The sequence below is a fragment of the Mustelus asterias genome, chromosome 5, assembly GCF_964213995.1.
Source record: "Mustelus asterias chromosome 5, sMusAst1.hap1.1, whole genome shotgun sequence".
Lineage (NCBI taxonomy): Eukaryota > Metazoa > Chordata > Chondrichthyes > Carcharhiniformes > Triakidae > Mustelus > Mustelus asterias.
Genome location: NC_135805.1, coordinates 4873408 through 4901346, shown reverse-complemented (window position 1 = coordinate 4901346; position 27939 = coordinate 4873408). Strand labels below are relative to the sequence as shown.

The following is a 27939-nucleotide window of genomic DNA, read 5'->3' as shown; positions in this document are numbered from 1 at the left end:
AAAATGGACTATTATTTAAATGGTAAAAAATTGCAGCATGCTGCTGTGCAGAGGGACCTGCGTGTCCTTGTGCAGGAATCTCAAGGAGTTGGTTTGATCCCCCTACCTGCCTCACTTGCAGTCTCACCCTGCTGTCCCTGACCACTGGTCGAATTTGAGGTACTTAATCTACCTGAAACAGTGTCCAGGTAAATCTCCCCCTCCCGGATGTGCTGCAGCATCTGAAGCTCAGACTCTAGCTCACTAATTCTGAGCTGAAGTTCTTCGAGCAACCAACACTTGCTGCAGATGTCACTGCAGCTCACAATGGGATCCGTCAGCTCCCACATCATACAGCTACAGCACATCACCTGTCCATCCATATAATAAATTAATTTACTAGTTTTGCAGTGTTCTTTTTCAAATTTAGCACAAATTTCCTACCAGCCTCACTTGCAATATACTCACTTAATGCTCTGTCCTGCCCTGCGACTGCTCCCTGCAGACTAGGCCGCGGATCCCCGAGGTAAGTTAGTTTTATATTCACTGTGCTGCTCCGCAAAGCCCTCTGACTGCTCCCTGGAAATTGGGGAGCAGTCCTAGGATTTGAAGAAGGGCGGGGCAATTTTTCCCTGTCAGTTTGGGAGTCACAAGGCTGTGAAAGATGTTATATAAATTTGTTATTTTTTTTCTTTGTAGTTATAATGTTACCTGGTGATACTGAAAATTATGTTGACAATCTTTAATACATTTAGATATGAAACTCCTAAATAGCTGTACCCTGCTTTTTTTAAAGAGTGATCGTGATAGACAGCTAACGGGAAAGTGGGGGTGGGGGGGGGGGGAGAGACACACATATGGCTGTGGCCTCTTGGCTGCCCTGCGGCAGGAAGGGGTGGAGGGGAGGTGCACACATTGCTTGTGGCCTCTCGGCTGGCCTGCTAATTGCCCTGGGTGAAAGGTGTGTTTATACTGCTTAAAAGGTTGAAATGAGAAAAAGAGTGGGAATACTTCATCAGACCAGTCCTATCCAACCATGCAAATTCACCCTTGAACTAAGGCAGTGTTCGGAAAGGCAAAACTACGGCTGATTGGAAGAAATCTCTGGGAAATTACACCCCTTCTTCCAAAGACTGTTAGAGACGACTCTTCAGCTAACTAGTGATTTACCCCTCCATAACTGGAAATGTCCACATTTTGTCAATCTCCTTGTTTGATGAATTATAATCGCTGCATTCTAACCTAGAATAGGTAGACTGTTTCAGGGGGCGCTGAGTGTCTGGGAAAATCAGTTCATGACATCTAATTTGGCTCTATCTATCGATTTTATGTACTAGTCCTACCATCCCTATCCATCTTGAATTGCTTCAGCATTTTATAAACTTCAATCATGAGCCCTCTTGAGTCTTGCAGCGTGGAAACCATTTGGCCCTTTCTTTGTCTAAGCAACATGTCGATCTATTCCTTTCTTCCTTCATATGCTTATATAGCCCCTTAAATTAAACTATGCTATTCATTTCAACGACTTGCATTAGCGTCGGGAAAACAAATGTTTTAAGTGACCTATTTTTGTTAAATATTAGAAATAAGGTATAGATTTAAGTGGATTTAATTTTGTGGTCTGTGTAAGAGTAAAACTCTAGTTAGATTCATGATAGACAAAGGTGTTTGCGTGTGAGAGATTTTTGGTCAGTTCAGACTGCTTCTATTATGCTCATGTTTACTGCACGAAAAGTAAATAAAAGATTGGAGAAGGAAAGAGATGTTGCTTTGCAACTTGAGAACCTTTAGGATGGCTTTTTGTGATTGTTTTTAACTGAATTCATCGTAGTTGATGACAAGAAACTAAAGAGTGAGCAGCTCTGAGATTTGCTAGAAAAAAAAACAAGCAACGGAGTAATGGTTAAGAAAGGCAGTGTCAGGAATCTAAAGGACTGCGAATTAAGGAAAGTGGAGAAATGAAGAGAAGTTTCCAAGAATCTTGAAGTTAACGGTAGAGAGAAAACGAGGACTAGAACAGTGAAGACAAACAGCTGAAAAGGAGTTGGCTAGTGAAAAACCAGAAAGGGACCTGAATTGGTCAAAGGTTTGTGATATCTTGCTCCAGTTTGAGAGATGTTAATTAATATAACTGTGGAGCGGTGGCTGGATTTTAGAGTTTATGTAACAGCATTCAAAACAAAAGAATCCTTAAAGCTGAGTTGGAAAACCTGGAGGCAGATCAATATTAAACAGTGGAGAGGAAGCTATTTTTTTGAAAGGGTAGTTGGAAAACCTGGAGGTGGATTCTTGATAAAGACAGCTGATGGAAAGCATGGTTTGAAAGAAGATTTTCAAGCATGTCTTTCTGAGATTGGAGTTTAGAGACACTTGTGACAATCATCTGGGAGGATTTGAAGGAGAAATCCATGGAAGATCGATTGAGTGATATAAAGAACAAAGAAAATTATAGCACAGGAACAGGCCCTTCGGTCTTCCAAGCCTGCACCGACCATGCTGCCCGACTGAACTAAAACCCCCTATCTTTCCGGGGACCATATCCCTCTATTCCCATCCTATTCATGTATTTGTCAAGACACCCCTTATCCCTATCCGCTTCCACCACCTCTCCCGGCAACGAGTTCCAGGCACCCACTACTCTCTGTGTAAATAAAAAAAAATCTGCCTCGTACATCTCCTTTAAACCTTGCCCCTTCCATCTTAAAGCTGTGCCCCCAGTAATTGACTCTTCCACCCTCGGAAAAAGCTTCTGCCTATCCACTCTGTCCATGCCTCTCATAATCTTGTCGTTCCAGTGAGAACAAACCAAGTTTCTCCAACCTTTCCTCACAGCTAATGCCCTCCATACCAGGCAACATCCTGGTAAATCTTTTCTGTACCCCCTCCAAAACCTTCACATTCTTCTGGTAGTGTGGCGACCAGAATTGAACACTATATTCCAAGTGTGGCCTCACTAATATCTGCCATTTGGTTTCAGAATGAGGTGTTATCCTTGAAATATGTGTATGTTTGTGAAGATAAGGGGGGGCTGGGGGGTGAAGGAGTATTGTATTATAATCAAAGGTTTCGTGCTTGTTTTTTTTTCCCTTGTTTAAAAAGCTATTTGGCAATCTTGTGACTCTATTCCTCCACATTTTCTTAAAGAATAAGTTGCAATCTTTTGAGCCAAGGTTCAATTCCGGGAACTTCCCGTCCAGTAGTAACATTAACTGGGATAGTAACAGTAGTACATTCCACATTTTCCAGATAAAGATGTTTCTTCTGAATTGCCTATTGGATTTATTAGTAACCATTTTATATGTATGGTCCCTAGTTCTGTCTTGCTTGCAACTAGAAACATCTTCTCTGTCTATCCTTTCTTAAACTTGAAAACCTCTTCCTTTGTCTTCTAAAGTCCCAACCTGTTCAATCTTTTCTAATGATAGATATAACCTCTTATTATAATCTTTTAAGCACCTTTCCCAATGCCTCTTTATGCAAAAGGCTTGAACTGTGATTCTGTGAATGAGGCCACATACACATTGGGAAGAACAATACACGTAGCATTAAAAGTAGCAAAGCCGGTCAAATAGGAAACATATTTAAGAAAAAAGGTTCATTTCCAGAGAGATGGAAAAAAGAAATTTTCAGAACCAACAATATTGCAAATGCTTTACAGTCTCTGAAGGACTTTTTTTTTTGAAATGTAGTCACTGTTGTAATGTAGGGACAGTAAGAGTTTTAACAACACCAGGTTAAAGTCCAAAAGGTTTATTTGGTAGCAAATTTGCTGCCAAATAAACCTGTTGGACTTTAATCTGGTGTTGTTAAAACTCTTACTGTGTTTACCTCAGTCCAACGCCGGCATCTGCACCTCATGTCCACGTAATGTAGGAAAGCAGCAGCTACTCTGCAAACCTCCACAAAGAGCAATGTGATAATAACCCGATACTCGTTTTTGTGATGTTGACTGAAACAATTATTGGCCAGTACACTGGGATAACTCCCCTGCTCTTCAAAATAGTGCAGTTGCATCTCTTACATCCACCTGAGCAGACAGATTGGACCTCAGTTTAACACCTCATCCAAAAGCGCAATGCTCCTTCAGTACTGGAGTGGAATGTCAGCCTTGACTTCTGCGCTTAAGCCCTGTACTTTAATCCAGGGCTTTGTGATTTAGAGGCAAATGTGCTGCCAATTGAGCCACAGTGGACAATTGAAGAGCTGAAATGGTTTGAGCATCTAACCCTCATAATCTTGAACACCTCAATCAGGTCGCCCCTCCGTTTTTTCTGCTCCAAAGAAAACAACCCAAGCCTATCCAACCTCTCTTTATAACTGAAATGCAGCATCCTGGTGAATCTCCTCTGCACCCCCTCCAGTGCATTCACATCCTTCCTATAATGTGGCGACCAGAACTGCACTCAGTACTCTAGCTGTGACCTCACCAAAGTTCTGTACAACTCCATCATGACCTCTCTGCTTTTGTAATTATATCCTGATTGATAAAGGCGAGTGTACCATGTGCCTTTTTCACCAACCTGTTTACCTGCCTTCCACTTTCAGAGATCTGTGGACAAACACACCACGGTCTCTTTGTTCTTCTGAACTTCCCAGTGTCAGACCTTTCATAGTAACTTCCCTATCAAATTACTCTTCCAAAGTGTATCACCTCACACTTTTCAGGGTTAAATTCCATCTGCCTTTCATGAAAGAGGTGGAATGTCTTGTGAAAAGGAAGAGGGAAGCTTATGTAGGGATGAGGAAACAAGGTTCAGATGGCTCGATTGAGGGTTACAAGTTAGCAAGGAATGAGCTGAAAAAGGGGCTTAGGAGAGCTAGAAGGGGACATGAGCAGTCCTTGGCGGGTCGGATCAAGGAAAACCCCAAGGCTTTTTACTCTTATGTGAGGAATAAAAGAATGACCAGGGTGAGGTTAGGGCCGGTCAAGGACAGTCGTGGGAACTTGTGTATGGAGTCAGTAGAGATAGGCGAGGTGATGAATGAATACTTTTCTTCAGTGTTCACCAAGGAGAGGGGCCATGTTTTTGAGGAAGAGAAGGTGTTACAGGTTAATAGGCTGGAGGAAATAGATGTTTGGAGGGAGGATGTCCTGGCAGTTTTGAATAAACTGAAGGTCGATAAGTCCCCTGGGCCTGATGAAATATATCCTAGGATTCTTTGGGAGGCAAGGGATGAGATTGCAGAGCCTTTGATCTTTGGGTCCTCACTGTCCACGGGGATGGTGCCAGAGGACTGGAGAGTGGCGAATGTTGTTCCTCTGTTTAAGAAAGGGAATAGAAATGACCCTGGTAATTATAGACCGGTTAGTCTTACTTCGGTGGTTGGTAAATTGATGGAAAAGGTCCTTGGGGATGGGATTTACGACCATTTAGAAAGATGCGGATTAATCCAGGATAGTCAGCACGGATTCGTGAAGGGCAAGTTGTGCCTCACAAATTTGATAGAATTTTTTGAGGAGGTAACTAAGTGTGTTGATGAAGGTAAGGCAGTTGATGTCATATACATGGATTTTAGTAAGGCGTTTGATAAGGTCCCCCATGGTCGGCTTATGATGAAAGTAAGGAGGTGTGGGATAGAGGGAAAGTTGGCCTATTGGATAGGTAACTGGCTATCTGATCGAAGGCAGAGGGTGGTGGTGGATGGAAAATTTTCGGACTGGAGGCAGATTGCTAGCGGAGTGCCACAGGGATCAGTGCTTGGTCCTCTGCTCTTTGTGATTTTTATTAATGACTTAGAGGAGGGGGCTGAAGGGTGGATCAGTAAATTTGCTGATGACACCAAGATTGGTGGAGTAGTGGATGAGGTGGAGGGCTGTTGTAGGCTGCAAAGAGACATAGATAGGATGCAAAGCTGGGCTGAAAAATGGCAAATGGAGTTTAACCCTGATAAATGTGAGGTGATTCATTTTGGTAGGATTAATTTAAAATGTGGATTACAGGGTCAAAGGTAGGGTTCTGAAGACTGGAGGAACAGAGATCTTGGGGTCCATATCCACAGATCTTTAAAGGCTGCCACTAAAGTGGATAGAGCTGTGACGAAGGCCTATAGTGTGTTAGCTTTTATTAACAGGAGTTTAAGAGCTGTGGGGTTATGCTGCAACTGTACAGGACCTTGGTGAGACCACATTTGGAATATTGTGTGCAGTTCTGGTCACCTCACTATAAGAAGGATGTGGAAGCGCTGGAAAGAGTGCAGAGGAGATTTACCAGGATGCTGCCTGGTTTGGAGGTAGGTCTTATGAGGAAAGGTTGAGGGAGCTAGGGCTGTTCTCTCTGGAGCGGAGGAGGTTGAGGGGAGACTTAATAGAGGTTCAGAAAATGATGAAGGGGATAGATAGAGTGAACGTTCAAAGACTATTTCCTCGGGTGGATGGAGCTATTACAAGGGGGCATAACCATAGGGTTCATGGTGGGAGTTATAGGAAGGATATCAGAGGTAGGTTCTTTACGCAGAGAGTGGTTGGGGTGTGGAATGGACTGCCTGCAGTGATAGTGGAGTCGGACACTTTAGGAACATTTAAGCGGTTATTGGATAGGCACATGGAGCACACCAGGATGATAGGGAGTGGGATAGCTTGATCTTGGTTTCAGATAAAGCTCGGCACAACATCGTGGGCCGAAGGGCCTGTTCTGTGCTGTACTGTTCTATGTTCTATGCCACTTCTCTGCCCATTTGATCATCTCGTCTATTCTCCCTTTCAAAATGTATTATTTTGCGCTTATTTAGATGGAAGACTGGTTGAGCATGACGTACCTTTTGAAATCCCTCTATATATGTCTATGAAGTAAATTCTTGGAACCATCCTGTTAACTGGTCATGCCACATACTCCAAAGCCTATTTGTTTGCCTTGTAGCCACCTCATGTTGGCTTGTGCTCCTTTTTGATGAATTACTAAATATTACCAGGTCACTTCCTTGATTGGTGACACTTCAACAGACGGTAATATAAATCTACTTGGAGGATAAACAGCAACATGTACTGTTATACCAAATAATCTGCTTCCAAATTGTAATATCTTACCTTCTGTTTAAAAATGAGTACATGAGGACCACATTGGCCAGTTCCCTATCTTGGGGTTGGACATGAGCTGAAAGAAAAGGGGACATGTCCTCTCTTTGTCCGACCCCAAAAACTTATTGATTTTGTAGTTCATCTCTGAATGCTTTTGTCTCTTCGATGAATCTAAAGATGGAAGTTAATGGTTTTGTCCAAATTATTCATGTAATGTTAATTTCTCGCTGCAGGACTTCACTGTTACCTAACCGCATATAGTTCTTTTCTCATTGATACAACGCTCTATCAGACTTTAACCATTTGCTAAGAAACCAGCTAGCTGTCCCAACAAACATATCCGGTATAAATTCAGTCTACACTTCCCACTGCCTCGGAAAGGCAAGGACCCCACGCACCCCAGACATTCTCTCTTCCACCACCACCTTTCGGGAAAAAGATACAAAAGTCTAAGGTCACGTACCAACCAACTCTCGAGCAACTTCTTCCCTGCTGCCATCAGACTTTTGAATGGACTTGCCTTGCATTAAGTTGATGTATCTCTACACCCTAGCTATGACTGTAACACTACATTCTGCACTCTCTCCTTGCCTTCTCTACGAAGGGTATGCTTTGTATAGTGCGCAAGAAACAATACCTTTTACTGTATACTAATACATGTGACGATAATCAGTCCAATCAAATAAGCTGTTCAGTTTCCCAAAAACTGGCCCCTAATTTTCAGAACTTGGAAGATTTGGCCTTTGCCCAAATCATTTGTTGTGTAAATCTGGCATGTTGTGTGGTCTCTCCCTGGTTGGTAACTTTCAAATAAAAGAACTAAGTTAGGCTCTTGTATTACAGGGCTTTAAATGTTTAACTGTTCTCTTTATATTTCTTGCCTTTAACTGTAAGATGTTTGTTCTCTCCAGTTTTCAATAAATCTGTTCAGGACATTGCCACCATCATCTAATCCCACTGGGGCAGAGTTTGATCCAGAAGAAGATGAGCCCACACTTGAGGCTGCTTGGCCACATCTCCAGGTATGATCCAATAGCGCTGAGACTGGTAGGGGTCACATATGTGACATTAGAAAGCAAGTTGGTGTGGATTTCTTCAAAACTGGGACAGGTATTCTTAAAATTTATTTATTCGTCACAAGTAAGGATTACATTAACACTGCAATGAAGTTACTGTAAAATTCTCCTAGTTGCCACACTCTGGCGCCTGTTCGGGTCAGTGCACCTAACCAGCATGTCTTTCAGACTGTGGGAGGAAACTAGAGCACCTGGAGGAAACCCATGCAGACACGGAGAACGTACAAACTCCATACAGACAGTGACCCAAGCCGGGAATCGAACCCAGGCCCCTGGCGCTGTGAGGCAGCAGTGCTAACCACTGTGCTGCCCCCAGGAGTTAATAGTTCAGAAGTTAATAATAAGGTTACAGATAAATATGCCCCTGGAAAATAACATTCAAATTGAGAATTCCAGCATTTGCACTGCTCTTGATTTGAACATCTCCTATTCCCATTTAACATTGATCCTGTCAGAAGGCGGGTACCCCCAAAATGTGGTGGTCACATACAGCCATGTGAGGAACCAAGTGGCCTTTCCTTTGCAAGCAAAAGAGTCACAATTGTAATGAATTTGAGCAATCTTGATCTTGTTCATCATGATTAGGGTGTGGACTAGAGTTTCATTCTCTGTCTAACCCTGTCTGGCAGTACCACAACTGTCAGTACTCGGGCACAGCCTGGTGTCACAAGTGGAAAAGTATTCTGTTCCCTCGCCTGGACAATCCTTAACCATCCTCTTTATAAGGAAATAGGCATTTAAAAAGAAGGGAAGTCTGGGCTTTTGGCCTTCGACAAGCAGATCACTGGCTGCAAAACCAGAGATAACCCCATCTCGCTGTTAATGGCACTTTCCATGTAGGCTGAGGCTATTTTAGTACAAATATAAAGTTATCTTGTCTTTTAAAAAGCTACACATGCACTTATTTGAGAATCTAATTTCAGTCAAGCAATAGGAAGACCGATTTACATTAATGTCTATCCTTCCTCCTTCCAGTTGGTCTATGAATTTTTTCTGAGGTTCCTAGAGTGTGCGGATTTTCAACCGAACGTAGCAAAGAAGTATGTTGACCAGAAATTTGTCCTGTCGGTGAGTAGACCCATTGCCGTGAAAACGCAGAAACTGTAGATGGGTAGCAGGATGGTGCATTGTTGGGTGGGTTATGTGCTACTGATGCCTCTAACTTTAGCAAGCAATACGATGCTAGTCTGGGCCACACTGTTGGGAGTTATGGAGCTATAGCCAGTCTTTTCACCATGCAGTGAAAGGGGGAGGTCACTGACCAACCGGATAGCTGACCATGGTGTAGTTTCAGCAGAGCCATGGGAGTGAATGCTGGCCTTAATCCAAAGGTCATGATGTGGAGTTGCCGGCGTTGGACTGGAGTAAACACCGTAAGAGTTTTAACAACACCAGGTTAAAGTCCAACTCCATCTGACGAAGGAGCAGTGCTCCAAAAGCTAATGGCATTTGCTACCAAATAAACCTGTTGGACTTTAACCTGGTGTTGTTAAAACTCTGACTAATCCAAAGGCCCAGTGCATAGCCTCAAAAGCGATTCCTTTCTACATAATTGATGCAAAATATTCTGCCAGTGTCTAAATATACTGTGGTCCAAGACAATGTGCTCAGACTGACATTCTGTCACTTAGCAAGTTCTGTTTCAGCTTTGGCCCTAATCTGAAACAAATGTTGTCATTTTGTGAACTTCCTGACCTCTGCTGTTCTTTATAAATATGCAATTTCTACTCCCTTTTGATTTATTATTGAAACTACAGAGTAATTTCTCAGATCTTTTATTTTAGCTTAACAGCAAGTGGCTAAAAATGGTGAAATAGAATGTATTATTCATGGAAATAATGGTGGAACAGGCATTTTATAAAAATGGCACAATGCATTACCCTTGAAATACAGGCTACTGCTGTATGAAATGTTTAAAATTTACGCAATGTGTTAAAAGCATATGTCAAGCTCTTACAACAGATTTTGTATGTGTTTATTCCTTCTCCCAGCTGTTGGAATTGTTTGATAGTGAGGATCCAAGGGAGAGGGATTTCCTCAAGACTATTCTTCATAGAATCTATGGCAAGTTCCTGGGCTTGAGGGCATACATCCGGAGACAAATCAATAATATCTTTTACAGGTAATTGTGTCTTCTGATTCGTTTGGAGAGGAGCAGAGAGGGATTGGTGTGGAAAGTGGCAAAAGCAGTTTTGAGTATATTTTACACACATAGAACATAGAATATTACAGCGCAGTACAGGCCCTTCGGCCGTCGATGTTGCGCCGACCAGTGGAACCAATCTAAAGCCCCTCTAATCTACACTATTCCAATATCATCCATATGTTTATCCAATAACCATTTGAATGCTCTTAATGTTGATGAGTCCACTACTGCTGCAGGCAGGGCATTCCACGCCCTTACTACTCTGAGTAAAGAACCTACCTCTAACATCTGTCCTATATCTCTCGCCCCTCAATTTAAAGATGTGTCCCCTCGTGTTAGCCATCACCATCCGAGGAAAAAGACTCTCACTATCCACCCTATCTAATCCTCTGATCATCTTGTATGCCTCTATTAAGTCACCTCTTAACCTTCTTCTCTCTAACGAAAACAACCTCAAGTCGCTCGGCCTTTCCTCATACGATCTTCCCACCATACCAGGCAACATCCTGGTAAATCTCCTCTGCACCCTTTCCAACACTTCCACATCTTTCCTATAATGCGGCGACCAGAACTGTACGCAATACTCCAAGTGCGGCCGCACCAGAGTTTTGTTCAGTTGCAGCATGACCTCCTGGCTCCAAAACTCAATCCCTCTACCAATAAAAGCTAACACACCGTACGCCTTCTTAACAACCCTATCAACCTGGGTGCCAACTTTCAGGGATCTATGCACATGGACACCCAGATCCCTCTGTTCATCCACACTACCAAGCACACTACCATTAGCCCAATACTCTGTATTCCTGTTACTCCTTCCAAAGTGAATCACCTCTCTCTTTTCTGCATTAAACTCCATTTGCTACCTCTCAGCCCAGCTCTGCAGCTTGTCTATGTCCCTCTGTAACCTGCCACTTCCCTCCGCACTGTCTACAACTCCACCGACTTGTGTCATCCGCAAATTTACTAATCCATCCTTCCACGCCCTCATCCAAGTCATTAATAAAAATGACAAACCGCAGTGGCCCCAAAACAGATCCTTGCGGTACACCACTAGTAACTGAACTCCAGGATGAACATTTCCCATCAACCACCACCCTCTGTTTTCTTACAGCTAGCCAATTCCTGATCCAAACCACTAAATCACCCTCAATCCCATGTGTCCGTATTTTCTGCAAAAGCTTACCATGGGGAACCTTATCAAACGCTTTGCTGAAATCCATATACACCACATCAACCGCTTTACCCTCATCCACCTCTTTGGTCACCTTCTCAAAGAACTCAATAAGGTTTGTGAGGCACGACCTATCCTTCACAAAACCGTGCTGACTATCCCTAATCAAATTATTCCCTTCGAGGTGATTATAAATCCTATCTCTTATAATCCTTTCTCAATACTTTGCCCACAACAGAAGTAAGGCTCACCGGTCTATAATTACCAGGGTTGCCCCTACTCCCCTTCTTGAACAAGGGGACAACATTTGCTATCCTCCAGTCTTCTGGCACTGTTCCTGTAGACAATGACGACCCAAAGGTCAAAGCCAAAGGCTCTGCAGTCTCCCCTCTAGCCTCCCAGAGAATCCTAGGATAAATCCCATCCAAACCCAAGTTAGCATGTCTACCTGTATCCTTGAAGAGTTCTGAATGCGTTACCTGACAAGGTGATGGAAGCAAGCTCAATAACAATTCTCAGAAGGGAATGGGATAAATACCTGAATGGAAACAGTTTCAGGGTTCCGGGGAAAGAGAAGGGAAATGGAACCAATTGGTTGGCTCTTCCGAAGAGTCAGCAAGATGGGCTGCTCCTGTCCTGTATGATTTCTGCTCACTGGTGAAGTTCCCAGCACAATGTTCCACATACAGGTGCCAATCTTGTTCATTTCACCGATCACTTCCCAGCCCATTATTGGCTTCAGGAACAGTGGACCAGTTTAGGGTTAATGGGCTCGGTTGACACCCCCCCTCCCTTCTATCCTTTGGGTATTAGATTATACTGATACAGAGCTTAGTGTCTCTGTAGCTTGTTGTGCAATATATTAATGGTGCGGCAGCTTATTCATCTAGCTGCTTTCTCCATTAATGAAATGCCAACTTCAATTGCAATCTAATCTGCTTATAATAAATGTTGGCAGCGCTCCATTTCCTCAGAATCCATACATTTTGAACTAGCAACATCCTCGGGGTTAGCATTGACCAGAAACTGAACTCGACTGGCCATTTAAATACTGTGGCTCCAAGAGCAGCTTAGAGGCTCTGAATTCTGCAGCAAGTAACTCGCCACCTGACTCCCCGAAGCCTATCCACCATGTAATGGTGTAATGAAGATGTTGTAATGGAAAGCTCTGCATTTGCCTGGATGAGCACAGCTCCAACAACACTTGATGTAGCACATCATCCAGGATGAAGCAGCCCACTTGATTGGAATCCCATTCACCATCTTCAACATTCAATCCCTCCACCAGTGACAGCAGTGTGTGTCATCGACAAGATGCACAGCAGCATCTCAAGTTTCATTTAGCAGCACCTCCAAACCCATGACCTCTACCACCTAGGACAGATACCTGGGAACACCACCACTGGAGGTTCCCTTTCAAGTCATTCACGATCCTGACTTGGAAATATATTGCCATTCCTTCACTGTTGCTGGGTCAAAACCCTAGAACTCCCTCCCTAACAGCACTGTAGATGTACCTACACCACATGGACTGCAGCTGTTCAAGAAGAACAACACACCATCACCACCTTGAGGATGACGGGCAATAAATGCTGGCCTAGCCTGCAACATCCACATCCTCCGAAAGAATAAATAAAAACAAATCAGAGCAGAAACTGACCCAGTGGCACTGCCAGACCTTCAGAACATTTGCAGCATTTTCTCTCTCTCTTTCACCCTTTCTGCAAAGCGAGTATGGACAGGATCAAGCAGAGTGCAGTACTGATGTACTAGACTGCCACCTTCAGGAGAGCAGGGGAAGCGTTGAAGGAATGTGTTCCCTGTAAAAGCTTAATGTTAATGGCCACATTAAAATTTGAGGCTTTTCATTTTCTTTCCAAAACAGTGACTCCTCTTGAGCACTGGAGAACTAGTTGCCCAAGTAGGCTCCTTCTTAGTTGTTTATTTGAGACTTAAATGCTGGCTGTTGAGTGCATTTCTAACACTTCATCTTCATCTGAGTTGCAGCATTTATAGTTTGTTGTTTTGGGATGTTTTCTGTGAATAAACCTAATAATTTTCAGCAGAAATATTTCTATGTCTTTGAAAAAATTTTCAGATCAGAAGGAAATGGTAATTTGGTGTGTATATTTGTAAAGGAGAAATTTGCAGGCAGAAATAATGGGAGTGGGATTAATTGAATAGCTATTTTGAAACTGGCAACAGTATCATGTAGCAATTATCCACCTCCCATTCTGATTGTTGTTAAAATGACCTTTTTTACCCACTCAATTAGGTTTATATATGAAACTGAACATCATAATGGGATTGCAGAGCTTCTAGAAATTCTGGGCAGGTAAGTGGTGTTTTGGTTAACTCTGTTCTGATTTATATAACAAATATAAATGATCATTTACTGTAGATTATTATTGGCTGTGTCTGAACAAAGTTACTATGGGGAAATTCAATAATTCAGAACATTGCTCTTTGTAAAGGCAAACCATTTGACATGCCTCTGCTGAAGAGAGGAAATTATCTCATGTTTGGGCAGGTTTCCAGTCAAATGAAAATGCATATGAAATTCAGGCAATCAGTGTACTTTTCAAAGTCTTGTAGGCGATGGAGAGAAATTGAAGATTCAGGAGGAATGCTATTTGCTGCAAAATGGCCAGCCACTGACTTGGTCTGTATAAGTTTCTGCTCAGTGGTGAACGCCAGCATCATTGTAATTGAGGGAACCCAGCAACACCACATTGAGACATCATTAAACTCAACTTGTTGAGTGATACCTAGCCTGGATGTTCTCCAGGTCTTGCTACTAGTGAGCATTTATTGTTTGAGGAATCGAGAATGGTACTGAGCACTGCAATCATCAGTGGACATCCCCACTCCGGGCTTTAAGGTGAAGTGGGGAGTTATTGATTGAATATAAGAATAGGAGCAGTAGAAGATCACATGGGGAGGTGATGGTATTATTGCTATTAATCCAGAAACTCAGCTAAAGTACTGGGGACATGGGTTCGAATCTCACCACGTCAGATGGTGGAATTTGAATTCAATAAAAAAAAATCTGGAATTTAGAATCTACTGATGACCATTTAACGATTGTCGGAAAAACCCATCTGGCTCACGAATGTCCTTTTGAGGAAGGAAATCTGCTGTCCTTGCCTGGTCTGGCTTACATGTGACTCAGAGCCACAGCAATGTGGTTGTCCTCTGAAATGGCCGAGCAAGCCACTCAGTTCCAGGGTAACTAGGGCTGGGCAACAAATACTGGCCAGCGACGCCCATGTTCCATGAATGAATAAACAATCCTGCTCCTTCATTCAATACGATTATGGCTGATCTTGGACTTCAACTCCATTTTACCACCTGCTCCCCATATCCTTTAATTCCCTGAGATTAAAACCATCTATCACCATGTTAAATCTAATCAGTGATCAAGCATTCAGAATTCCAAAGACACTCAACTCTTTGTGTGAAGCAATTTCTCATCATCTCAATTCTGAATGATTGGCCCCTTGTCCTGAAATTCTGCCCCCATGTTTTAGATTGCTGATGGAGACTATCTCCCAGGGTCCATCTATCAAACTCCTTCAGAATTTTGTCAGCATTTTACCCCTCATTCTTCTGAACTCTAGAGAATATAAACTCAGTTTACTCAGCCTCTCATCATAGGATAGTCCCCTCATCCCAGGGTCCAACCCAGTGAATCTTCGCTGTACCGGCTCACATACAGTGTGTCCATTGTTAAATGTGGAGACCAAAACTACACACTGCTTCAGGTAGAGTCTCGCCAAAACCCTGTACAACTGGAGCAAGACTTGTTTGAGCTTGTACTCCAATCCTTGTGCAATAAAGGCCAACATGTCATTTATCTTCCTAATTGCTTGCCACATCTGCAAGCTAACTTTGTGTTCCTTTTAGTAGCACACCCAACCTTAAACATCAATACTTACCGGTTTCTCACCTTTTAAAAAATATTCTCAACGACCAAAGTAAATAGCTTCACATTCCCTTTCTTTTACTCCTTCTGCCATAGAGGAGGCAGTGATATAGTGGTATTGTCACTGGACTAGTAATCCAGAGACCCAGGGTAGTGCTCTGAGGACCCAGGTTCAAATCCCACCATGGCAAATGGTGAGATTCGAATTCAATAAAAAAAAATCTTAATGACTATGAAACCATTGTCGATTGTTGTAAAAACCCAATTGGTTCACTACTGCCCTTTTTTTATAAAGGAAATCTTTCATCCTGGTCTGGCCTACATGTGACTCCAGATCCACAGCAATGTGATTGATTCTTAAATGCTGGCCCAGCCAGTGATGCCCACATCCCATGAACAAATTAAAAAAAAAATTATAGCCCACTCACCTCTTGCAGCCTCTGTGTTCTCCCCACAGCTTATCTTTCCATCCTAGCTTGGTATCATCAGCAAACCTCAATATATTTCTCTCTCTTCACCCAAGTAATTTCTATCAATTGTAACAAGCTCAGACTAAGGCATTAAGTCTTGCAGCACTCCCCTATTCGGTGTCTGCCAACTTGAAAACACCCTGTTTATGCCCACTCTCTTTTCTACCTGTTAACCAATGCTCCTTGCTAACATAGTTGCATTCGCCCTTACTTTACCTATTAACTTTGTGCTGTACATTATCGAATGTTTCTTGGAAACCTAGGTATCCTACATCTACTTGTTCTCCTTTATCTACACTACTAGTTACATCCTCAAAAGACTAATAAATTTACCAAATATAATTTTTCTTTTAGTAAAGCCATGTTGACTTGTTCTAATCATACTATGCTTTTCTAAGAGCATTGTTAAGACTTCCTTAATAATAGATTGCAACGTTTTCCCAACAACTGATGTGAGGCTAACTGGCCTTTAGTTCACTGTTTGCTCTCTCCCTCCTTTCTCGAAGTGGTGTAACATTTGCCATCTTCCAATCTAAAGAGACTGTCCCTGAATCTAATTTTGGAAAATCATAGCTAGCACGTCCACTATCTCTGCATCTATCTCTTTTGAACCCTAGGGCCATCAGGTCCCAGGGACTTGACAGCTTAGTCCCTTCAATTATTAATTTCTCTAATTTCCTCATTCTTTTTAGCCCCTCGGTTACCATCTATTCCTGGTATTGAACTCCTACTGCGAAGACGCACGCAAAATATTTGTTCAGTGCCTCTGCCATTTCCTCATTCTCCATGATAATTGCTCCTGTCTCTGCTTCTAAGGGTCCAATATTTACTTTCGCCACTTTTTTTTAACATTTCTAAAAACAGATTGTAAGAGTTTTTATATTTCTTGCGAGTTTACTGTCATTTCCTATTTTTTCCCTTTTTATCAATGTTTTGGAGGGCCTTAGCTAGTTTCTAAAACACTCCCAATCCTTCGACTTGCTATTGATTTTTGCAACATTACAAGCCCCTTTTTAAGCTAACACTATCCTTAACTTTGTTCTTCCAAGGAATGTATTTTTTTGAACAGTTTGAATTGTTTGTTTAAATGTTTCCCATTGTCCATTTACTGGCCTTAACCAGTTCTCCCTTCAGTTAAATTGTCAGTTACTGCAATAAGGACAGATATCTTGAAGGGAGCATCACACTAAACTTTGAGTAGATCTTAGGAATAATAAAGGGGCAGTCACATTGCTACGTGATTATTATAGACCCCGAGATAGTCAGCAGGAAATTGAGGAGCAAATCCATGCACAATTCGCAGAGTGGTGTAAAAATAATAACACGGTTATTATCTTAGGTGATTTGAACTTTCCCAACATGGATTGGAATAGACATAGTGTTAAGGGCTTGGATAGAGTGGACTTCTTGAAATGTGTACAAGAGAACCTTAAGGTCAATGTATAGAGGGTCCAACAAGCGACAGCACAGTGCTGCACCTAATTCTAGAGAATGAAGCCAGACAGGTGGTTGAGGTGGTGCTGGGGGGGGCATTTTAATGATAGTGAGCACAACATGGTACAATTTAAGCTTGTTGTGGACACAGAAGTAGACAAGTTGCAAAAAACGTTTTGGATTGAGGGAGAGTAGATTTTAGTAAAATAAGGCAAGATCTGGCCAAGGTAGACTGGGAATAGATACTTGTGGAGAAAGCTACAGATGAGTAGTGGGGAGCGTTCAGAAGGAAATGCAGAGGGCACAGGCCCAGCATGTTTCCTCTAGGGTGATGGGAAGGAGAAACAAGCCCAGAGAACCATGAATGACCAGAGACATTCAGAACGCAATGAAAGGAAAAAGGCTTTCAGCAGGTACAAAGGAAGCAAATCGGTGGAGACATTAATGAAGCACAATGCAGGGTGGAACTTAAAGCAATTAGGTGAGTATGGAGGAGATATGAGAAAGCTCTGGCTGGTAAAAGTCAGGAAAATCAAGATATTCTTTAAGTATATCAATGGGGTGAGGATAACCAGGAAAAGAGTAGGGACCATTGGGACCAAGCGGGCAATCTATGGGTGGAGGCATAGGAGGTTGGGAGAGTGTTAAACAAATACTTCACACCTGCCTGCATCCAAGAGAATGAGAATGAAGGTATGGAATTGGGGGAGAAGGACTGTGAGGTTCTTGAGCAAATTGATATCGGGAAAGACAAAGTATTAGAGGCGTTGGCAGGTTTAAAAGTGGATAAATCTCCAAGTGCGGATGAATTGTGTCCCAAGCTGCTGTGGGAGACAAGGGTGGAGATTTTTAATTCCTCTCTGGCCATGGGGGTGGTACCAGAGAACTGGAGAACAGCAAATGTGGTTCTGCTACTTGAGAGCTGTAGAGATAAACCAGGGAACTATAGACCAGTGAGTCTTGAAACAAGTCAGCAGAGGCTGGTGTCCCTTCACCAGATTTTCTTTTATTTGCAAACTCTACTATAGTTCATAGTGCTACAGGTTCTGTGTCAGCATTCTGAGTGCCTGCCTTCCTTGGGCAGCAGAGGAGTAGCTGCAGCTTCATCTGCAGTGAGTATGGCCAACATTTATAGCCCTTCAGCTGAGTGGCTTGATTGGCAATTTCAGAGGGCAGTGAAGAGTCAACCACATTGCTGTGGTTTTGGAGTTACGTGTAGGTCAGACCAGATAAGGACAGCAGATTTCCTTCCCCAAAGGACATTCGTACACCAGCTGGGTTTTTATGACAGTAATGGTTTCATGGCCACTGTTACTGAGGCTAGCTTTATATTCCAGATTTTATTAATTAAATGTAAATTCCACCAGTCGCTGTTATGGCGGAATTCAAAACTGTCCCCCAAAGCATTAGATTCAACATGACATTACCACTTTGACTGTGTCCCCCTAAAATAAATTATTTTATCTAATTATTTGTGAGGCCTTTAATCTATGTTGTGTATGGTTTATATATTGATATGACACATTCAGAGAAACAGGTGACTTTGGAACTATGGTTCCTAAGTAGCAGGATTTTTCCATGCATCATTTCTGGATCTGTTGTATACCAATTGTTAGTGTTGAATCATGATTGGTCAACAACTCGATTATCAAAGAACAGCACAGCACAGGAAACAGGCCCTTCGGCCCTCCAAGCCTGTGCCGCTCATTGGTCCAACTAGACCATTCGTTTGTATCCCTCCATTCCCAGACTGCTCATGTGACTATCCAGGTAAGTGTTAAATGCTGCATCATGCCGCCACCACCTCGACAGTAGAAGGTGAACTAGGCAGCCTCTATGGGAATTGTTCGACCAAAATTAAAACCTCCTAAAGAGCTCAATGATACTCTAATGTCAAACTCAATGAATAATTTATAGCCAGTGGAATTTTGTACACTCCTGTTAATTGTCTACGGTTTTAATTTCTCTGCACTCTCTTTCCTTGTTCAGTATTATCAATGGGTTTGCATTACCTTTGAAAGAAGAACATAAAATGTTCCTAATTAGAGTACTACTACCATTGCACAAGGTGAAAAGTCTCAGTGTTTACCACCCACAGGTAAGGAATATTTCACCTGCTCGGAGGGACTCAATCCTGCAACAAAATACTTTTAAGGACTGATTTGTGACTTTGGCTTGATTTTAGGGGAAGGGGCTGTGTGGTAGTGGTGGTCTATACAGTTAGATATGCTGATGAGCCCCTGCTGAGCAAAGAGGGTGTTGGGGTCCTCAACAGGGTTTCATTGTAACAGCCAATACCAGAGTATAAAGAGAGTATTGAACTTTTAGCAAATGGTTACCAGTGTCTGGTTAGTGGCTTGAAGACTTTGACTAGAACTAAAGGAATATCAGATTCCTTGTTTTTCATTGAGGACCAATACTGTATAGCTAGGTCCCACATTACCTCAAACACTCATAGTAGCTAGATGGTAAATGTACAAACATATGAATTAGGAGCATGCGTAGGCCATTCATCCCTTCGAGCCTGCACTGCTATCCAATAAGATCATGGCTGATCTCATTCTAATTGCAATTCCATATTCCCACCTACCCCCCAATAATCTTTCACCTACTTTTTTTAATCAAAAATCTACCTAGCTCTGTCTTAAAAATATTCAAGGAATCTCCTTCCCTTTCAGATTTCCAAAGATTTGAGAGAAAAAAATTCTCCAACAAGAGGAAACATCCTCTCCACATTCACGCTGTCAAAACCCCTCAGGATCTTTTTATGTTTCAATCAAGTCAGCATGTCCAAACTTTTCTCATATGACAACCTGCCATTCCTAGTATTACTCTAAAGGTTCTTTGAAAGGGTTCTAATGCATTTGCATCCATCCTTAAATAAGGAAACCCATACTGTAAACTGTACTCCAGATATGGACAACGAGTGAATTCCATACATTCATCACCCTCTGGGTGAAGAAATTTTTCCTCACCTCAATTCTAAAAGGTTGACCCCTTATCCTCAAAACTATAACCCCTAGTTCTGAACTCCCTCTACCATCGGGAACATTCTTTCTGAATCTACCCTGCCTAACCCTGTTAGAATTTTATCAGTTTCTATGAGATCCCCTCTCACTCTACTAAACTCCAGTGAATATAATCCTAACCGACTTGGTCTCCCCTCATATGACAGACTTGTTAGTGAGTCATTTTATTTAACTCTATATAATCAATTATCACTCTCCAAAAAATATCCGGTTTCCTAACTGGCCAAATTGGTGAATTGTTTGTGGAAGCGACCAGTTGTAAAACTCCCTGTTGTTGCAGACTTGTGATTACTTTCGCAAACTCCCCTTCAGCTGGCTTTAGGAAACCGTACTGCCTTTGAGTTTTTGGGTCAGTGCCCTCTACGATTACTTCTCCTCTCATTTGACCACAGTAATGCTTATGCATTGCAAATGCAGCTGCATGCTTAGCAATAATCTCTTGTATTGTTAAATCATCGGACATATCGGCAGGTTTAAGCCAAAATTCCCCAACTGTACAAACCCTGTCTGCATAAGTCCCTGTAGAGATCTCTATTGATGCTTCATTCACATCAGCCATCTGCCAGATGGAACAATTCAGTGGATCAAAAGACAGATTACATCTGCTCATAAAATTGCAACCCAAAATGTGCTCTGCCATTCATAGAATCCCTACAGTGCGGAAAAGGCCATTTGGCACATCAAATCTGCACCAATTCTCTGACAGAGTATCTTATCCAAGCCCTTTTCCCTGCCCCATAACCCTGCACATTTCCCATAGCTAATCCATCTAACCTACACATCTTTGGACCGTGGGAGGAAATGAGAACACCCAGAGGAAACCCACACTGACACAGGGATAATGTGCAAACTCCACACACTCACCCAAGGCCAGAATTGAACCCGGGTGTGAACTGTGGGGCAGCAGTGCTTGTCACTGTGCTGCCCTCGGGCAAGACATACTAATATAGCTGGCTGATTACAAACTACATGCCCCAACTTAAACTCTATCGGTCCATTTCAAATCCTCCTTGTAAATGTCCTGTAAACCCACTCAAAATAATGTTTCATCAAGATAAACCAATATCTCTGGATGTGTTAAAGGTAATGAGGGAACCCCCTGTATCCCCCTGCCACCTCGTCCTCTACCATGGGTCTTCCTACACTATTCCACCTAACATTTTTCATCCGTGCTGAAGAAGCTGGGCATATTCGTGCCTTCGGGACCGGCGGATAAAGAAAAGCAGTCTCTGCCACCTGGTGCACTGGTCCCTCTAGTGGCTGGGCACATTGTCCCTGTCCGTGTCATGGAAAAACTCGGTGTCCATGTCCCTCTGTGCACTGGGAAGGCGCTCTACATTCCTGGGCAAAATGACCCATTTTACCACAATAATATTTGTCTAGTGTGCCGTTGTGGTTGTCCTCTACCTCTATCCACATGCACTATATATAGAGGTGGGAAATCCCAAGGATTAACACCACTCCCTCTTCCTCTACCTCCTTCATTTCTCCACACCAGACCAGAATTTGGTCCTTTAACAGGAATCATTTTCCCACTTTTAGCTGCTTTCCCCTCACCTGCCTCTTGAACTTCCTTCTCCCAAACCCATTCCATTCACTTTAACACCCAGTATGTGTAACATCTGTGGGATCAAAATTCTCACAAGCCTTCTTTCCCTCTTCCGAAGTGTGCGTTCCTAGGGTTCTCTTCCGATTAGAAAGGCCACGGCTATCCAACCTTGTATAATACATCTCCCAAAACGTGAGTAAAATTAGTCCACAAATGACCAGCATACACAGTTGGATGCTCCCCTTTCCTTTGTCTACATTATTTAAACCTTCTTCTGGATCCCCTCTGTTATAATCCACCATGGTTAATCTAGCTTCCAATTCCCCTCCCCCTACATTCTGGGGAGCAGGTAAAGCAGAATTGGTCACAGGCCTTACACACATTAACATTAATTTTACCGCCATCATTGAGCTGTGTAAAATCCTCCGCTGATCAGTGCTTTCAAAAAACACAAGGATCTGCACTGGGCTCAAAAGTGGGGATCTTTTTAGCTACTTCCCCTAAATAGGCTACCATAAACAGAGTTGTGTAGGTGACTGTATTTGGGTCATCCTCACCTTCCTTGCGACTAATAATCACAGGATTCATCAGAACAGGGTCAGGTTCTGAGGACATTAATGAAAGGGAGGTGGGGGTCCCCAGTCATTTCTACATGCAACATACCGACGGGCGTCCTCTTCTAGGTCCCTCCCCCCCCCCCTCCCCAGCCCAGTCCATTCCGTAATCACTGTCTCCCTCAGACTCAACTGTCCCAAATACAGATATCACCTCTTTTGTGCGGATGGCTAGGATTTCAGTCTTAGCAATCTCCTGCTGACACTGAATGGTCAGCCCCAAAGATTATATTTTCTGTTAGTTTGATGCAGGACTTTCACTGCAGCCTGTAAATTCATGCACTTTTCAGCTCGGTCACAGCCCTTTTGGCCGCAACATGGTCACTGTTTGCATGCTGCACTTCCTGAAAAGCTTTCTCGCGTTGTGTTTGAAATTGGTCCATGTGCAACAATACAATGTGCAACAGACTCTTTTGCTCCTGTTCTACCACCTTTTCACGTAACTACTTATTCTCCTGTCTCATATTTTCGAACTCGTCTTTTTAACTTTGCTTTCTCTGACTCTCTTCCTCAAACTATCCCAAGCAACTGGCTATCACTATAGCCTTTCTAAGTTTAAAGCACACTTCCCTTGCATTCTACGCGCTTCTTCCAACAGCTCTGACCCATAGATCTTGAACCCAGTACCGATTTACTACAATGCTCAGCCTACTTGGGCCACTTTTTATTTAGATACTTTCTTATTATCCCCCATTCTTGGCAGTCTGCCATTCTCTACACTTAACTCTTTAGGCTTATTCTAAGGGGCACAGGAGGCAACCAGTATAGGGGTCCAGCTTTCACTAAATTCCCACTCAGTCGCTCTGACCCAGTATACATGAGACCCACAAAATACCCCTCGAGCCTGACTTGCAGTTTATCCTTACTCCCCCAACCTAATTTCACTTAAATTCTGCCATTTGTTTGTCACACTCTGCAAATACCTGGTTTATTTGCAATTACTGATCAATTCCCCTCTGTCAGTTCATCCACTTGAGTCCTTGCCGTCACAAGGGGCTACTGCCCTGTTAATTCCAGCTCAGGCTGAATGTCTGAGAATATGGAAGGTTTTAGGGTTTGATTTCTGAGCAACTTCAGTTACTTTTTATCAACACCCACCCGGGGTGCCAAAATGTTATCCCACTGGAATACTTAAACCTTTTCTTCCCAGATCTCTTTCCCTTGTGTGACTGACAAAAGACAGAGTCGACTCCGATTTCACATAACAAATCTCTTTAACATTTTAGATACCAATACTCAACATAACATAAAAATACATTTGTTGCAACCCTTTAACTTATTTGAATTTTAACAGACTAATTCATTTAACTTTAAGTTTTGACTGAAAACACATACTGCCTGTTTGAGTGAACTGGCCAGGTCTGCCCTTGGGTATGGATCTTTCTTCTTCTTCTCTGAAGCTGATCTTCAGGGCACATGTTGTGAATATGATTTTCAAGTTTCCGCTATGGAAAAGACTTAAAAGTGCTTTTTATTTTAAACTGCGCATCCTTCCAGAAAGTTCTGACACAACCACCAGAGTTTCCAGTGGTATCATTGGTTGATGGTGACTAGTGCTGCTGTCTCAGTGCCAGGAACCCAGATTCAATTCCGGCCTTGGGTGGCTCTGTGTAGAGTTTGCATGTTCTCCCCGTGTTTTCTCCGGGTGCTCTAGTTTTCTCCCACAGTCCAAAGATGTGCTGGTTAGGTTTATTGGCCATGCTAAATTACCCCTTAGTGTCGGGGGTAAATATGTGGAGTATAAACTCGATAGGCCCAATAGCCTCCTTCTGTACTGTAGGGATTCTATATTTAAAAAAAGAAACTGATCACAATGTCCAATTATAACCAATAGAGTTACTCATAAATAACTCCCAAATATTTATACCAAATTGCATGTCTCACAGCCTCACCGTATATGGAATATGGTCGTAATCAGTGGCTCCGATTTGTCTGGCACCTGTCCAAACAATCATCAATGCAGGTCACGACTTGCTTCAACCTTTCCTGACCTGTATCAGGGTTTATCAGTGGTTCCCAAAGGGTGCGGCGTGTCACACTGGTGCGGCCAGAGAGGATGGCAAGTGTGGCGGGAAGATTCAAGGACAATCAAAGAAACATTTAAACATGGTTTAAACAAGCATTGTTTTATGTGGATGTACCATGATCATGGGACATCCACAAAGTATCGGAGTATCGAGTATAAAAGTTGGAGTGTTATGGTAAGGTTATATAAGGCATTGGTGAGGCCGAATTTGGAGTATTGTGTACAGTTTTGGTCACCTAGTTACAGGAAGGATGTAAATAAGGTTGAAAGAGTGCAGAGAAGGTTCACAAGGATGTTGCCGGGACTTGAGAAGCTGAGTTACAGAGAGAGATTGAATAGGTTGGGACTTTATTCCCTGGAGCGTAGAAGATTGAGGGGAGATTTGATAGAGGTGGATAAGATTTTGATGGGTATAGATAGAGTGAATGCAAGCAGGCTTTTTCCGCTGAGGCTAGGGGAGAAAAAAACCAGAGGGCATGGGTTAAGGGTGAAAGGAGAAAAGTTTAAAGGGAATATTGGGGGGGCTTCTTCACGCAGAGAGTGGTGGGAGTGTGGAATGAGCTGCCGGATAAAGTGGTAAATGCGGGGTCACTTTTAACATTTAAGAAAAACTTGGATGGGTTCATGGATGAGAGGGGTGTGGAGGGATATGGTCCAAGTGCAGGTCAGTGGGGCGAGGCATAAAATGGTTCGGCACAGACAAGAAGGGCCAAAAGGCCTGTTTCTGAGCTGTAATTTTCTATGGTTCTATCATATATAAAGTAGTTGTGTTCTATGTTATGAATCAAACACTGCTAGGAGTTGTTTTTTTTTGTTTTTGAATGTATTTCTTATCAATAAGAAATTCGGTGTGGCGCGAGCAAATTTTTATTCCGAAAGTGCAGCCCAGTGAAAAAAGTTTGGGAACCACTCCCAGCATGTTTGCTTGTAGCTCTTAACCATTCTTGTTGCTGTTGGCCGCAACCATCACCTGAAGGTTCCCCTCCAAGTCACTTACCATCCTGACTTGGAAATTTATTGCCCCATTCCTTCAGTGTCACTGGGTCAAAATCCTGGAATTCCCTCCATAATAGCACTGTCGATATACCCACACTTAAGGGTCTGAACAAAGAACAATACAGCACAGGAACAGGCCCTTCGGCCCTCCAAGCCTGCGCCGCTCATGTGCCCAACTAGACCATTCATTTGTATCCCTCTATTCCCAGTCTGTTCATGTGGCTATCTAGATAAGTCTTAAACGATGCCAGCGTGTCCGCCTCAATCACCTTGCTTGGAAGTGCATTCCAGGCCCCCACCACCCTCTGTGTAAAATACATCCCCCTGACATCTGTGTTGAACCTTGTCCCCCTCACCTTGAACCTGTGACTGCAGTGGTTCAAGAAGGTGGCTCACTGCCTTCTTCTGAAGGGCAATTAGGGATGGAAATCAATAGTGTTGCTTTTATCAACCTTCTATGTTACCTCAAAAATCTCCAGCAAATTAGTTAAACATGCTTTTCCCTTAATGGATCCATGCTGGCTTTCCTTAATTATTAATTAATTGCACTTGTCTAAGTGACTATTTATTTTTATCCCGCACTATAGTTTCCCTACCACTGAAGTCAGTCTAACTGCTCTGCAGTTGGTCATTGAATGGCAGAGAACAGGCTCAATGGGCGAAAAGACCAGTTTCTCTTCCTGCAGTTAACGTTTAATTTTTTTTGATACGCTCCTGATGAAAGCAACGCTATTGATGAGGTGCATGTGGATTTTGAAAAGGCATTTGATACGGTTTATTTACAGGAAATGGGCATTGCTGGCTCGGCCAGCATTTATTACCCATCCTGAATTGCCCTTCAGAAGATGGCGGTGAGCCATCTTCCTGAACCGCTAATAAAAGGTAGGCTTCGCTTGGGAGTTGACTAATGTGGTCTGCTTTCTGTCTCTGCAGCTGGCCTACTGTGTGGTGCAGTTCCTTGAGAAAGACAGCAGCCTTACAGAGCCGGTGAGTAGAAAACAATTCATGTCTTCTCGGCCTTACATGACTTCTGAGTTTGTTTTCTTTGTTACAACCTGAAACGGGGTGACCTTGTCTTGCACACTCTAAATTGACCTGTTTTGATTTGATTTATTACTGTCACATATATTGGGAAGCAGTGAAAATTGTTTCTTGGGCACTATATGGACAAAGCATACTGTACATGGGGGAGAAGGAAAGGAGAGGGTGCAGATTGTAATGTTACAGTTGTAGCTACAGTGTAGAGAAAGAACATAATATAAGGTAGGTCCATTCAAAAGTCTGATGGGGGAAGCTGTTCTTGAGTTGGTTGATATGTGATATCAGCACTTTGTATTTTATTTCCCAACAGGAGAAGGTGGAAGAGAATATGTGAGGGATGTGTGGGGTCCTTGATTATGCTGGCTGCTTTCCTGAGGATGTGGGAAGTGTAGATGGAGTCAATGGATGGGAGACTGGTTTGAGTGATGGACTGGGCTACATTCACAACCGTTTGTAATTCTCTGCATTCTTGGGCGGAGCAGGAGCCATACCAAATTGTGATACAACCAGAAAGGATGCTTTCTGTGGTGCATCTGTAAAAATTGGTGAGAATTTTAGCGGACATGCCGAATTTCTCCAGACAGTTGAAAGAAAATCATTTGTGATTTTCTCCCACTGCCACATTTATTTCATTTTTGATTTGATTTATTATTGTCGCATGTATTAACATACAGTGAGAAGTATTATTCCTTGTGTGCTATACAGACAAAGCATACCGTACATAGGACAGAAGGAAAGGAGGAAGTGCAGAATGTAGTGTTTCAGTCATAGCAAGGGTATAGAGAAAGATCAACTTAATGAAAGGTAGGTCCATTCAAAAGTCTGACAGTAACAGGGAAGAAGCTGTTATTGACTCGGTTGGTACATGACCTCAGACTTTTGTATCTTTTTCTCAACGGAAGAAGATGGAAGAGAGAATGTCCGAGGTGCGTGGGGTCTTGGATTATGCTGGCTGCTTTTCTGAGGCAGTAGGAAGTGTAGACAGAGTCAATGGATGGGAGGCCAGTTTGTGTGATGGACTGGGCTTTGTTCACAACCCTTCGTAGTTTTTTGCGGTCTTGGGCAGAGCAGGAGCCATACCAAGCTGTGAAACAACCAGAAAGAATGCTTTCTATGGTGCATCTGTAAAAGTTGACGTAAGTCGTAGCAGACATGCCAAATCTCCTTAGCCTCCTGAGAAAATACAAGTGTTGGTGGGCTTTCTTAACTATAGTGTCAGCATGGATTGGCCAGGACAGGTTGTTGGTGATCTGGGCACTTAGAAACTTGAAGCTCTCGACCAGTTCCACTTCATTCCCGTTGATGCAGACAGGGGCATGTTCTCCACTACGCTTCCTGAAGTCTATGACGATCTCTTTCGTTTTGCTAACATTGAGGGAGAGATTATTGTTGCCGCACCAGTTCACCAGATACTCTATCTCATTCCTGTACTCTGTCTCGTCATTGTTTGAGATCCGACCCACTACGG

At 42.8% G+C, this 27939-nt stretch overlaps 1 protein-coding gene across 2 annotated transcripts in view; it reads left to right on the top strand.

The window, feature by feature from the left end:
- The window catches only part of ppp2r5d (protein phosphatase 2, regulatory subunit B', delta), a 209781-nt gene that overhangs the window by 127140 nt on the left and 54702 nt on the right, over positions 1-27939 (top strand). For both annotated transcript variants that reach the window (XM_078212139.1, XM_078212140.1), the window contains 6 exons: positions 7906-8016; positions 9046-9138; positions 10062-10192; positions 13663-13722; positions 19206-19314; positions 26364-26417. In XM_078212139.1, the coding sequence (XP_078068265.1) occupies positions 7906-8016; positions 9046-9138; positions 10062-10192; positions 13663-13722; positions 19206-19314; positions 26364-26417 (558 nt within the window). The remainder of the gene's footprint in view (positions 1-7905; positions 8017-9045; positions 9139-10061; positions 10193-13662; positions 13723-19205; positions 19315-26363; positions 26418-27939) is intronic.